This window comes from Ursus maritimus, assembly GCF_017311325.1.
Source record: "Ursus maritimus isolate PB19 chromosome X unlocalized genomic scaffold, ASM1731132v1 scaffold_X1, whole genome shotgun sequence".
NCBI lineage: Eukaryota > Metazoa > Chordata > Mammalia > Carnivora > Ursidae > Ursus > Ursus maritimus.
In genome coordinates, this window is record NW_024423319.1 from 73,321,019 (window position 1) to 73,335,955 (window position 14,937).

Genomic DNA, 14,937 nt, shown 5'->3' on the forward strand with positions numbered 1-14,937 from the left:
AGGGAAAGGGAGAGGGAGAGGGAGAGGGACAAGCCGACTCTCCACTGAACACTGAGCTCGTTGCAGGGCTTGATTCCAGGACCCTGAGATCATGACCTGAGCCAAAGTCAGATGCTTAATCAACTGAACCCAGGCGCCCCTAACTTCTCTTCTTTCAAGTAACTAATCCACATTATTATTTCAGTTATCACCTTTGCTGATGACTGTAAAGTCTTTATCTCCAGCCCAAGCCTCTCATCCAAATGCCAGTTCTCTAACTGCCTAGAGGACACCTCTGAATAAAAGCTCCATTGTAAACTCAAAATGAAAATATCTAAAATGGAACTTATCTTTCTCCCCAAATAACTTTCTTCATTGTTTCATTTCTGATAATGGCAACGTCATTCTCCCTGTTCCTAATCTTAACATCCAAGTTATTTCTAAACTATAATTCTCTTTCACCCCCCTTATTTGGTTACTTACCAAAGTCTATTGATTCTTCCTTTGTAGTGTCTCTAGCTTCCCTCCAGTCTCACTGTTATTCCCTAAAACCTAATCACAGACTTTCATAGATAAATTAGCTACCATTTAGCATTATGCTAGAAGTCCTAACCAATGCAGTGAAATGAGAAATCAAAAGAAGAGATATAAATATTGGCAACAAAATCTGTAAAATACATAAACATACAGGCAATGATGTCTTACACAGGAGAGGACCCAAAAAAGTACTAAGCATAAAAGAAAAACTTGAACATATCAAAATTAAAAACTCCTAATATTTCAGAAAATGATACACAATGATACACAAGCCACAGAGCAGAAGAAAATACCACAAGACATGTCTGACAAAGGATTTTTTAAAGATTTATTTATTTATCTTAGAGAAAGAGAGACAGCATGAGCAGGTGGTAGGGGTAGAAGGAGAGGGAGAAGCAGACTCCCTGCTGAGCAGGGATCCCTGATGCGGGACTCGATCCCAGAACCCTGGGATGATGACCTGAGCTGAAGGCAAACGCTTAACCAATGAGCCACCCAGGCGTCCCAACATTGTCAATATACTGAAAATCATTTAGTTGTACATTTAAAATGGGTGAGTTTATGATGTGTAAATTTTTACCCCAATAAAGCTGTTTTAAAAAGATAATTGCCCATTTGGGCCAGCAATCACATTCATATTGCCCCAAATGAATTGAAAACTCACAACCGCACAAAAACCTGCGCTCAGATGTTTATAGTGCTTTATTCATAATTGCCGAATCTTGGAAGCAACCAAGATGTCCAGAAGGTGAATGTATAAATAAACTGTGGTACATCCAGACAATAGAATATTATTCACTAAAAAGAAATGAGCCATCAAGCCATAAAAAGACATGGAAGAACCTCAAATGCACATTACTAAAGTGAAAAAGCCAGTCAGAAAAGTCTACATATTGTATGATTCCAGCTATATGACATTCTGGAGAGGGCACAACTATGGAGACAGTAAAAAGATCATGCTTGCTAAGGATTGTGGGGAGAGGGGAATGAATAAGCAGACCACAGAGGGTTTTTAGGACAGTGAAACTATTCTGTATGCTACTATAATAGTGGATATATGTCATTGTATATTTGTCAAAACTCTTAGGATATACAACACCTAGAGTGAACTCTAATGTAAACCATGGACCTTGGATAGTAACAATGTGTCAATGTAGGTTCGTCAGTTGTAACAAATGTGCTACTCTGGTGGTGTGGGATGTTGAGATAGTGGGGTAGGCTCTGCCTGTGTAGGGGCAGGAGGTATATGGAAATTCTCTGTCACTCCTGCTCAGTTTTGCTGTACCTAAAACTGCTCTAAAAAATAAAGTCTATTGGGGTGCCTGGCTGGCTCATTTGGTAGAGCATATGACTCTTGATCTTGGGGTCATGAGTTTGAGTCCCACGCTGGGGGCAGAGCTTACTTAAAAGAAATTAAAATAAAATGAAGTCTATTAAAAATGAACTGTTGGGACACCTGGGTGGCTCCATCAGTGAAGCATCTGACTTCGGCTCAGGTCATGATCCCAGGGGCCTGGAATGGAGTCCTGCATCGGGCCCCCTGCTCAGTGGGGAGCCTGCTTCTCCCTCTGCCTGCCACTACCCCTGCTTGTGCTCTCTCTCTGACAAGTAAATACATAAAACCTCTAAAAAAATTAACTGTTTATGGGGCCCTTGGGTGGCTCATTCGGTTGAGCATCTGACTCTTGGTTTCGGCTCAGGTCATGATCTCCTGGGTCATGGGATAGAGCCCTGTACCAGGCTTCATGCTCAGTGGGGAGTCTGCTTGAAGATTCTCTCCCTCTGCCCCTCCTCCCACTCGTGCACGCTTGCTCTCTTTCTTTCTCTAAAATAAATAAATCTTTTTAAAAATTTAACTGTTTAAACAAAAATAATAATAATTGGGGTAAAAGTAAGATGCATAACAACAGTGCAAAGTCCAGGAAGAGAGAAATGGAAGTACATTAACATAAGTACATAACATAACATATAACTCTTCATGAAGTGGTATAATAACACTTGAAGGTAGACTGATAAGTTACAGCTGTACATAATAAACCTATAAGCAACCACTAGAATAATGAAACAGAGATGTAAAGCTAATAAGCCAATAAGGAGATAAAAAAGGAATTAAAATAATATAGATTAATCTAAAAGAAGGTAGAAAAGAGGGGAAAAAAAGAGAACCAAGAAGAGATGGGACAAATGAAAAACAAATAGCAAAATGACAGACTCAAATTTAAACCATATTAACAATTATGCTGAATGTGGGGCACCTGGGTGGCACAGCGGTTAAGCGTCTGCCTTCGGCTCAGGGCGTGATCCCGGCGTTATGGGATCGAGCCCCACATCAGGCTCCTCCGCTATGAGCCTGCTTCTTCCTCTCCCACTCCCCCTGCTTCTGTTCCCTCTCTTGCTGGCTGTCTCTCTCTGTCAAATAAATAAATAAAATCTTTAAAAAAAATTATGCTAAATGTAAATGGTGTAAACACCCCAATTACAGGGTAGAGATGATCAGATTGGGTAAAAAAAAGCAAGACCTAACCATTTGCTGCCTACAAGAAATGCTCTTTAAATACAAAGACACAAATAGGTTAAAATAAAAAGTATGTAAAAGAGATGTGCCATGATAACACTGGTTAAAAGAAAGATGGAGGGGCTATATAAATATGGGACAAAGTAGATTTCAGAACAAAGATACCAGGAATAAAGAAGGTAATTTCACAATGATAAAGTGGTCAACAAATGAAGAGGATGTAGCAATTCTAAATATGTGTGTGCCTAATATAAGAACTTCAAAATACATGAATCGAAAACTGACAAACTGCAGGAAAACTAGACAAATCCACAGTTTTAGTCAGAGATTGCAATACCCTTCTCTCAGTAATTAATAGAACGAGTAAGCATAAAATTAGTGAGGATATAGAAGAAGTGAACAACACTATCAACCAAATTGACCCAGTTGACATTTTTAGAACACTCCACCCAATAACTACAAAATACACAGTCTTTTCAAGTGCACATGGAGTATTTACCAGGATAGACCATATTCTAGGCCACAAAAAAAGTCTCAATGAACTCAAAAGGGTCAAGTCATCCAAAATATATTCTCTAAAAGCAATGGAATTAAATTACACACCAACAACCAAAAAATTTCTGGAAAATCCTCAAATATTTGAAAATGAAACAATCCACTTCTAGATATCCCATGGGTCAAAGAAGAAATCAAAAGAGAAATTAGAAAATATTTTGAACTGAATAAAGATGAAACCGCACATATAATTTATGGCATTCTGCTAATGCAGTATTTTGGGGATAATTTTTAAAAATATATTTTATTTAGTTATTTTGAGAGAGAAAGAGAGAGGGGGGAGAGAGAGCAAGCACGTGAGAGCTGGAGGGAAGGGCAGAGGGAGAGGGAGAGGGAGAGAGAGAATCTTAAGCAGGCTCCTCCACGCTAAGTGCAGAGCGTGATGGAGGGCTCAATCTCACCACCCTGAGATCATGATCTGAGCCAAAATCAAGAGTCAGTTGCTTAACCCACTGAGCCACCCAGGTGCCCCTTAGCGAGTAGTTTTTTATGCACTAAAAACCTATATTAATTAGAACAGAAGAAATGTTTCAAAACAATGACTTCAGCTTTCACTTCAGTAAAAAGAAGAGCCAATAAAACTCAAAGTAAAGGAACAAAAAAAAAAAATGAAGATCAAAGTGGAAATCAGTGAAACAGAAAACGATAAAGTCAACAAAACCAGATTCTTGTAAGCCAGTGTTCATAGCACCATTATTCACAATAGTCAAAAGTTGCAAAAAACCAAAATGTCCATCAATAGATAGAAAAGTCAAAATCATGGAGACAGAAAGTTGGTTTCCGGGGGCTGGAGGCAGGGGGGAACGAGGAGTTATTGCTTAGAGGAGTTATTGCTTAATGGGTTCAGTTACTGTTTGGGACTACAAAAAAGTTTTGGAAGTATCAGTGGTGATGGTTTTGCACAACCTTGTGAATGTACTTAATGCCCCTGAACTGTACACTCGAAAATGGTTCAAAGGGCAAATTTTGTCATGTATAGTTACCACAATTTAAGACATTAATAATGTAACATACAAAAAACACGCTGAATTGTACGAAATTAAAAAAAAAATTTATTTTTAAGCAATCTCTACACCCAAGGTAGGGCTGGAACTTAAAACCCCGAGATCAGGAGTCACATGCTCCACCGACTGAGCCAGGCAGGCACTCCTGAATTGTACAATTCAAATGAGTGACTTGAGGGGCGCCTGGGTGGCACAGCAGTTGGGCGGCTGCGTTCTGCTCAGGGCGTGATCCCGGCGTTCTAGGATCGAGCCCCACATCAGGCTCCTCCGCTATGAGCCTGCTGCTTCCTCTCCCGCTCCCCCTGCTTGTGTTCCCTCTCTCGCTGGCTGTCTCTATCTCTGTCGAATAAATACATAAAATCTTTAAAAACAAAAACAAAAAAACAAATGAGTGAATTGTGTGGTATGTGAATTTCTATCTCAATAAAGCCGCCAAAAAAAGGAGTGCATACTGTATGATTCCACTTACAGGAAACTCTAGAAAATGGAAATGAATATGGTGACCAAAAGTAACCCTAATTCGCTCACTCTCTCATTTTCTTTCAGCGCCTCCGTTTTTCCTAATTCCTAACTTCAGTTTCCTGCCTGCCTCCTTCTGTCAGTGGTGGCCTCGAGGAGGAAACCGGGGTCTGGGGAGGCGGGGCCGGCCTCACTTTGCCAAGGGAAAGATGAGCCTAGGGGACCTCCGAACCGAGTAGCTAGGGGCGCGCAGCTCGGGGCGGATCCAAGTAGTCCTCGATGACCCCGGGGGGGCGGGGGGTGTAGTCCAGAAGCCCGTGGCTCGCAGGCAGCGAGGCCGGCGCTAGGACTCCACTTCCCAGGAGGTGTCGGGGCACCCAGCCGAGACTGCGTCTGACGACGGGGTGGGACTCGGTAGCTGCCCGGATGTGGCGCCGAGCCCGCCGAGCCCGCCCACCCCGGCGAGAGGCGCGCCGAGGCTCTGCCCGCTGCGGTGACCGGCGCGGGAGGACCGCCGCTTCGCCCGGTAATCTTCGTGGAGACTCCCCGGCCCCAGCGCTCCTCCCCTAGCCCCCGCACTTCTCCTGAGTCTCCCCAGCCCCGGACGGTCGCGTTAGTCTGGGAGCCGTTCCTGGGATGGAAGGCATTTGACGCTGGGGTGAGGTGTAGGTCCCAGCTCTTGCTACTTGCGAATCCCCCGTGCGGCGCGTCTGTGTCCCAGGCTCAAGAACCCCGAGGAAGTGCCGCGACCAAGTAGCCTCGGTGGGGAGGGGTGCGAGGGAAGTGGCGAGCCGGCTTGTGGTGGTGCTGCTGCTGGGGCACTACCCCTGCCTCTCTGGTTAAGTTTCCAGCCGCAGGATAGTCTTCCCCGGGCTCGGGTTTGGGCAGTGTTCACATGGCTTCCTTCGGCCTCGAGAATCCCAAAGCCGCCTTCGGCTGGCCTTGCACCAAACAAGTGAGTCTTGAGCGTGAAAAAGCTGCCGGGCTTTAGTAGAGGAATTTAGTCGGGGGGAGTAGTAAATACAAATGTGGGGTCCTCTGCTGAATTGTTTCGGTTTCAGAGAGTTACAGAGTGATTTCAAGTGGATTAGACTCAGACTTCTGGAAGGGATGAGACCTGGGGGAGAATGTGCTAGAAACAGAGCAGTCTTGTCTTGACTGTTATTGGGTCTTTTACATTGTGTCCAACCTAGGAGAAAATGGACTCCTACGCAGACTGTACCGGTGAGGAAGGGTGCTTTGTCAGACGAGGTGGGAAGATTGAGAAGAAACTGTAATTCCAGTTCACTGTGAATGATTGGGAAGGGAACTTTCTGGGGGTGCTGGTTTCTGCAGCACCAGGCCTCTCCCAGTTTCCAATCCTAGAAGTATACCTAAAGGTCTCTGAGCTGCTCTGATGTCTCCTTCACAGTGCTACTGTGAGGCTTAGATAAGACATGTAAAAGTATTTGACACAATGCCTATAACAAGCTCTCATTTTGTAGTTTCCCTTTGCTTCCCCATAGCAACTTCTTTTCCCCTGCGAGCCATGCATTACTTTGTATTATTGTTTGCCTTTTCACGTGAGCCCTGCCTTTACCACACGATTGTAAGCTTCTAGCAGTCTTTCTTTTTACTCTTTTTTTTTTTAAGATTGTATTTGTTATTTGTGTGAGAGAGAGCGAGAACTCGAGAGAGCACAAGTGGTGGAGAGGGAGAAGCAGGCGCCCCGCTGAGCAGGGAGCCCGATGTGGGGCTCCATCCCAGGACCCCGGGAACCCGAGCCAAAGGAAGCCACTTAACCGACTGAGCCACCCAGGCGTCCCCCTTTTTACTCTGTTTTGAGGCCCGTCCAGCAGTGTGTTGCCCGTAGGAGTACCCGGGAGAATGCAGATAGTGGTGGTGATGAGGAGGGGAAAGCTGTAGGTGATCCTTGCTGGACAGCTTTGTGCTAGATCCTGAGGCTGAGGTAAACAAGCTTTTCTCATTTGCCTTTCTCTTGTAACTCCTGGCCTTCTCTCAGAGCTCTAAACCCTTTAAAAATATTTTTATTTTTAGTATTGTAAATCATTTAAAAACATGCAGTAGTGTAGTGTTAATTATATGCTTATTGCTGTGCAGTAGATGTCTAGAATTTTTCGTCTTGCAAAACCGAAGCTTTCTTTTTTAAAGATTTTATTTATTTGAGAGAGTGCGTGAGCGAGCGAGCATGGGGGGGGGGCAGAGGGACAAGCAGACTCCCCACTTAGCAAAGACCCCAATGCAAGTCTCAATCCCAGGACCCTGAGATCGTGACCTGAAAAGAAATCAAGAGTCAGATGCTTAACTGACTGAGTCATCCAGACACCCTGCAAAACTGAAACTTTGTCACCATTAAACAGCTCCCCATGGGGGGTCCCTGGGTGGCTCAGTCGATTAAGTGTCTGACTCTTGATTTTGGCTCAATTCATGATCTCATGGGTCATGGGATCGAGCCCTGTGTCAGGCTACCTGCTCAGCGGGGAGTTGGCTTGAAGATTCTCTCCCTCTGCCCCTCCCCCTACTCTCTCTCGTTCTCTAAAATAAATACAATTTTTAAAAAATCCCTCCCTTCTTCCCCTCCCCCAGCCCTGACAACTACTATTCTACTTTCTGTTTTTATGTGTTTGACTACTCTAGATATCTCATGTAAGTGGAATCTTGCAGTATATGGCTGTTTATGACTGGTTTCACTTAGCATATGTCCTCAAGTTTCATCCATCTTTAGCGTATGAAGATTTCCTTCTCTCTCTCTTTTTTTAAACTAGGCTCCATGCCCAATGTGGGGCTCGAACTCACTACCCTGATATCAAGAGTCACGTATTCTACCAATTGAGCCAGCCAGGTGCTCCAAGATTTCCTTCTTTTTAAGGTTGAAGAATATTCAGCCTTAAATATATACTATATATATATACACACACATGCACACATATATATTATCCTTAAATATATATATATACTTACATACATACATATGTATGTATATATATCTCACATTTTCTTTATATGTTCATCCATTGATGGACTTTAGGTTGGCTCTTGGCTCTTGTGCATAATGTTGCAATGAACGTTGGTGTACAAGTATGTCTTTGGGATCCTGTTTTCAATTCTTTTAGATATATTTTTTACTATTTTTAAACTTTTTAACTACAGATAATTCCAAACATACACATAAGTAAATAAAATAGTATAATGAACATGTGGGCTGAATAAATGAGTCAGTTAATTGTACAAAGTAGCCCCCCAAATACCTGGGACTTTTCCTGAACCCTCCCTTTCAAAGAGTTTACTATGGGTGAGGATGTCCTGGGTTTTGTTTCAGAGCTGGGATGTTCTAGCTCCCCTTCGTCATCTAGCCACATCAGTGTGGCTTGAATGCCAATCTGCAGACCATATATACCAGGAGGGTTAGTAAATATAAAGCAGAAATGAGTGTGGGGACGCCTGGGTGGCTCGGGCAGTTAAGCATCTGCCTTCGGCTCAGGTCATGATCCTAGAGTCTTGGGATCGAGTCCCACATCTGGCTCCCTGCTTAGTGGTGAGCCTGCTTCTCCCTCTCCTCCCTGATCATGCTCTCTCTCACTATCTCTCTCTCTCTCTCTCAAATAAATAAAATCTTAAAAAAAAAGAAATGAGTGTGGTGGATGCCTTTTCCTAGTTACAGAGATGAGGAGCTGAGCTTGGGGTGCAAAGTGGTCTTTGGGCCTAAGAGTTTGCTCTGGTTTAGCAGCTCCCTCAGACACACACTTGTCCTGAAAGCAGTCCCTCTGAACAGAGACGTTGGGTACCAGATGATACGGATAGCAGGCTGGGAAGATGAGTTGCTCACGAAGAAATTGCTATAGGAATTCAGGGGAGAAAGAAATTAATCCGGACTGGGAAAATCAAGGAAGGCTGTTCTCCAAGAATGTGGTGGTGACTTTACCCTTTTTCCATTGACCTTGTATGTTTAATCCTTATGCCTGTTCCTAGATGGAAAAAGATAGGGCTGTTGGTCAGTGAATACTAGAGCTGAATTATACGCTGGACTTCTAGCTGTGGGACCTGTGCTAATGAAGGCCTCTGGGTGGAATGCCTTGCTAATCAGAATTGGCTGTGTGGGAAGAGAGCTACCTCTAGTGGGCCTGTGTGAAGCATACTCAGGAGGCCAACTTCTCTTTCTTTTTTCTTAAGTTCATGTGTGTATGTTTGTATGTATGTAATCTCTACACCCAATGTGGGGCTCTGACTCATGACCCTGAGATCAAGAGTTGCATGCTCTTCCAACTGAGCCAGCCAGGCGCCCCAGAAGGCCAACTTTTCTTTACTCTGACTGAAAATAAGCTGTTTTGTTTCATTTTGTCTGATATGGGCCTAATGTAGACCTTAGCTAATAAGACAACAGGATGAGGGCTGTATCTATTCCCCCAGATTCCCAAGGTGAGAAACTAATTGATTCTCAATTTTTTCATTTTTTTAAAAGATTTTATTTATTTATTTGGCAGAGAGAGACAGCCAGCGAGAGAGGGAACACAAGCAGGGGGAGTGGGAGAGGAAGAAGCAGGCTCTCAGTGGAGGAGCCTGATGTGGGGCTCGATCGCAGAATGCTGGGATCACGCCCTGAGCCGAAGGCAGACGCTTAACGACTGCGCTACCCAGGCGCCCCTCAATTTTTTTCTTTCTTTTTTTTTAAAGATTTTATTTATTTATTCGACAGAGATAGAGACAGCCAGCGAGAGAGGGAACACAAGCAGGGGTAGTGGGAGAGGAAGAAGCAGACTCACAGCGGAGGAGCCTGATGTGGGGTCGATCCCATAACGCCGGGATCACGCCCTGAGCCGAAGGCAGACGCTTAACCGCTGTGCCACCCAGGCGCCCCTCAATTTTTTTCTATAATCAAATACATATGGCAATTTGTGCCCTTTCCTCCATGTTCCGACACTTGAAGAAGTTAATGCTATCAGGATCAGGTCTGAAATTAGTGCGGTAGTTAAGCTAAAGGAAATGGAGTGCTTTGGGGGCACTGACAGGGTAGGGCATTGATAGGGTTTTAATATGGGTGTATAAACATGGGAGCTCACAGTAAACACGCTTCTTGGAGGTCATCTGTGCCTTACCGTTAACTCTCAAATACTTGATTCATGAAGAAATGGATGAGGAAGTATGGTGGTGGTATGACCAATGGTTTTGATCAGATAAGGTGGGAGGGGATGAGGTCCCTGGTTTGTCTAGCATTATAATGACATTACAGAACTTTTGCCTTCCCCAGAACAGAAGAATTATTATGAAGTCATAGTAGTTTCTAATACTTAATGAGTACTTCCTATGCGGAAGGCACTAATAAGTACTACACAAACATTCTTTCATGTAAGCCATGGGTGAAAAGCTTGCCCAAGTTGACAAAGCTTAGAAAAAGAAAGGACTGGTTTTGGACTCCAGGTCGTCTGACATCAGAGCTTGGACTCTGAAATACTTCTCTGGGTGGCTAAGTCTGACTGGCCTACCTTTCTCCGATTTTATGATGTCACTGTCAGGAACAGAGGTTTCTTCGCTCAGTCTATAGCCACAGACCTAAAGTAAGAGCCATATTTCTTTTGTTTTAACCTTTAGAACCTCCTTCTACATCAGTGTGTTTTTTAAAAGATTTATTTATTTATTTGAGAGGGAGAGAGAGAGAGAGAGAGAGAGAGAACATGTGCACGCATGAGCAGAAGGGGCAGAAGGAGGGGGAGAAAGAATCTCAAGCAGACTCCGTGCTGAGCATGGAGCCCAATGCAGGGCTCGATCCCACGACCCTGAGATCATGACCTGAGCCAAAACCAAGAGTCGGACGCCTAACCGACTGCCCCACCCAGGCGCCCCAACATCAATGGTATTTTAAAAATTAGTTCCCATTTATCGAGCACCCACTATGTTTTGGCACCTTTGATAGAGTGTAGCCAGACCTCATGGCAAAAATGTAACCCAAAGACCTATGTATATGAATGGTTTTTAATCTTTTTGGGCTCACAGCCCTTTTTGACAATCTGATGACAGTTTTGGATCTTCTTTCCAGAAAAATTCACTTATGTCCGTACACATAATATTCTATACTTCAGAGGCGGCTTCCAGGACCTGCTGAAGTTTATCCTCTAGCAGTCCATGGACTCCACGGTAAGAACTCTTGCCTTGTGTAGTTTTTCCCAGCTGGGCAGTGGGCAGGTCTTCCGTCCCCTCTGTGTCCTCAGAGAGAAGTGTTGATAAAGCTTAGGCTCCCCGCATGAACCAAGCATCTGTGAACGTTCTTGCTTTCTCTCTTGCACTTAGGACTCCAAGGGCGGAATGCAGACGATCAAATGTGTGGTGGTAGGAGACGGGGCTGTAGGTAAGACCTGCCTCCTCATCAGTTACACCACGAATGCCTTTCCTGAGGAGTACATCCCCACGGTCTTTGACAACTATAGCGCGCAGACAGCCGTGGATGGCCAGCTCGTCAGCCTGAACCTGTGGGACACAGCGGGCCAGGAGGAGTATGACCGACTGCGAACGCTGTCCTACCCCCAGACCAATATCTTTGTCATCTGTTTTTCCATTGGCAACCCATCCTCGTATGCCAATGTGAGGCATAAGTGGCACCCGGAGGTCTCCCATCATTGCCCCAATGTACCTGTCCTGCTGGTAGGTACCAAGAGAGACCTGCGGAATGATACTGAGACGGTGAAGAAGCTGAAGGAACAGAGCCTAGTGCCCACAACGCCTCAGCAAGGCACTTCCCTGGCTAAGCAGGTGGGGGCTGTGAAGTATCTGGAATGTTCAGCCCTGATGCAGGATGGGGTGCACGAGGTATTTTCAGAAGCTGTCCGGGCTGTGCTCTACCCTGCCACAAAGAAGAACACCAAGAAGTGTGTCCTTTTATAGCTTTTGGGGGGCCACTTGGGGACTGCACGTAAGGGGGAAGAAGAGGGACTCCTTTGATAGCATTGAACAATGCCGGCATGAGCCATTTGTCTCTTTTCCTAGAAGCCCTAGACTCCAGGTTGTTGGGCTTTTGGAGGAACGAAGATAGCCTCGTTTGTACATGGCTGCTTTGAAGTTTGGTCTGAACCTTTTGGAGGAAGTTTGGAGAGAGATACAATGAGAGTGAGAGAGAGAGACTGACTGACTGACTGACTGACTGACTTTTACCTCTGAATTAGCTTTCCTAGCTGTATTTACCATCGGGCAAGTGCCTCGCAGAAGGACAAGTTTCTACAGTTTTCAAATCATTGCCTTAAACTTCCTGATATACTAATTTTGGAAAGTCATTTTATATGTGATTCCTGGGGGTACCCAGTGTCGACATGTTCTTCCCATCCTGGAGATGAGACATGTTCGCAAAAAACGGTTAAGCAGCATTTTTCAAAGTTCTGGGAGATACTAATAGATGCTCATTAACAAGGTTCCGTGGTCAAGTAAGTCAGGAACCAGTAGGGTTTTTTTAAGTGTTTTTTTTTAATTCCAGTTAGTTAACATACAGTGTAATGTTAGTTTCAGGTGTACAATATAGTGATTCAGTGCTGCCGCACAACACCTGGTGTTCATCACAGGTGCCCTCCTCCTCAATCCCCGTCACCTATTTACCCCACCCCTCCTCCTTCGGTAACCAGTGATTTAAATAAGCTGAACAGGTTCCTCTACTGGAGGGATTTATAACTTTTAATAAGTAGGTAACATTTCCCAAATTTATTTCACTGAACTTTTTTTTTTTGGTTCCACACAACACCTGTTAACATCTCTGTAAACACAGTTTCAGAGATGCTGGGTTAATAGGAACTAGAAATTGCCAAAGAGGCTGTGAAAAAAAAAAGCATAATGATGTTTCCCCCTTTATGCCTTTGAGAAGAATGTTTATCAGCCATGGACTTGTTACTGGTTCCTCTTGCACCCTTAGGAGATGGCTTTGGCTCTTAGTCACGATAGTGCATGGGATGTGGGGTCTGATGGTCAGATCCGCTATCACATTATGATAGCACTATGGGCCTGGTGATGTGGAATTAATCCCCCATAAAGCCTTGTCCCTGAGGCTTCTGTGAGGCCCCTTTTTTCCGTCAGCTTCTGCTTTAGGGAAAGACCACTGAAGGTTAACCCCACAAATCAACCAACCAACCAATCAAACAAAATGTTCTGCCAGTCATTATCAGGGAGTTGTGTAATTCTTCTCAGTGTCCTGCCTTGCTCTCTTCCTGTTCCTCCCTCCTCTGTACATCTGTGTGTGCGTGTGTGTGTATGTGTTTTCAGTCCTAGTTGCCTTTTGAGGTCTTTTAGTTGCTCCAAGAGAGTTGGCGTATGTTGGATCTCCAGACCCTGGGGCTGTCCCATGTGTGGGGATTGTGCTGGAGTTGCTCAGCCTGCGCCAGGGCAGTAGGAGTCTGACTCCTTACCTGAGTAAGCCTGCTTCTCCTTATTCTCCCTAGTTGTATTTTTGATTCGGAAGGGAAACTTCTCTACATGGCGGATGGTGGTTGACAACTCCGCTGTGCGCATATCCTCTCACCCTGCCAAAATAAGCATGGGATCTTTGAGAGTTTGGGAAATGGAGTTAAAGGGTCACAGAGCTCCTTCTGTGGTGAACAAAGTGTCTGTGCTTTGTTCTGGGATGGTCTGCTGTTGCCCTTTGACAGTATATGATCAGATTAGTCCTCAGGTTAACCGAGCCTCCTGGATGGGGTTGCCAGATAAAAGAGAGTGGTTTGTTTTGTTTTGTTTTACAAATAATTTTTTAGTGTAAGTATGAACCATGCAGTATTTGGGATGTAGAGTAAAAAAAAAAGATTTGCTGTTTATCTGATACTCAAATTTAACCGGGCATCCTGTATTCTTATTTGCTAAATCTGGCACCCCTGTTCTTGGAGAATCGGAAAGCTGGAGGTCAAGTAGATACCAAGTATTGTTAGAAAGGAGGAGGTTACATTAGCTCACTATTCTTCCTCCTTTTCCTTGGGTTTTCCCTTCCCTCACCATGGACTGAAGTGTTCTGTTTTGCTTCTCCTTTATCACTCACTCTCCTCTTCATATAGTAATTCATTGCTGTATATTTCTACACCATTGTCTAAAGCTGTGGAGGGTCCAGGATGGATAGTATTGTCCAGTAGATGTCTTCTATCTCAGTTTCAATGTACTGTATCTATTTCTGGTGTGTGACCCAGGGCCTCCTGTTGGGGGGGTGTTGTAGGGGCTCTGTATGAACGGCATGTTAACTGGAAGAGGGTGAGGGTAGCCCTCCTTCACTAAGGCCCAGTAGCACTTTGGAAAGTGGGGGTCTAGAATCGTAGTGTGGGGACTGTAGGAGTCAACTGGCCTGTGGGCACGTGTGCCAACTGCTCTGTGTAGTCACTGAGTGTTCCCAACAGGCGGCCAAACGAAGCACGTATTGCTTGAGTGTATTCCAGTCTCAGGATGTTCAGATTGACGCCTGAGGTGCTTACAGGACTTCGTGGTTGGAGGGAGCTAGAAACGCAGCTGTCACCTGTGTCTCTGGGAACTTTCCATTTAGCTACTGAAATCGTTTTAATTGGCTTTTAAGTTAATAGTGCCTCCTGCTCCCGCTTTGCCTGGCAAAATCTCAAATGTAAGCCTGGGCTTGGTTTGGTCGAACACGCGTCCTCTAGCGAATGGAGGTATGATCCACAAATCTGAGAGTATGGCTTTGTACTGGGCTGATCTGATGGTCCTAAACAGATACTGACATCTTGATTTTCATACTTACAAGGAATTTGTATGACGACTAACACGCCGATACCACTTTTAAATTGTTCATAATGAATGGCAATAAACTTTTCTGATTTCACTGGGTCTGTTGCTTTCTAAAAATCAGCAATTCCTCAACCCTCCTCCTTTGTTTCGAGTGGTTTCTAAATGCCTCTGAACTTGCAAAGGATGAAATAACTATAATTG

General features: G+C 44.4%; 1 protein-coding gene across 1 annotated transcript; it reads left to right on the top strand.

Annotated features, from left to right (window-relative positions):
* The first annotated feature begins 5,585 nt into the window (after positions 1-5,585).
* LOC103682585 (rho-related GTP-binding protein RhoG-like) lies at positions 5,586-14,830 on the top strand. Its single transcript, XM_008712247.2, has 3 exons — positions 5,586-6,004; positions 11,081-11,178; positions 11,332-14,830. Exons 2-3 carry the CDS (start codon positions 11,167-11,169, stop codon positions 11,920-11,922), a joined length of 603 nt encoding a protein of 200 aa, XP_008710469.1. The 5' UTR covers positions 5,586-6,004; positions 11,081-11,166; the 3' UTR covers positions 11,923-14,830.
* The last annotated feature ends 107 nt before the right edge of the window (positions 14,831-14,937 follow it).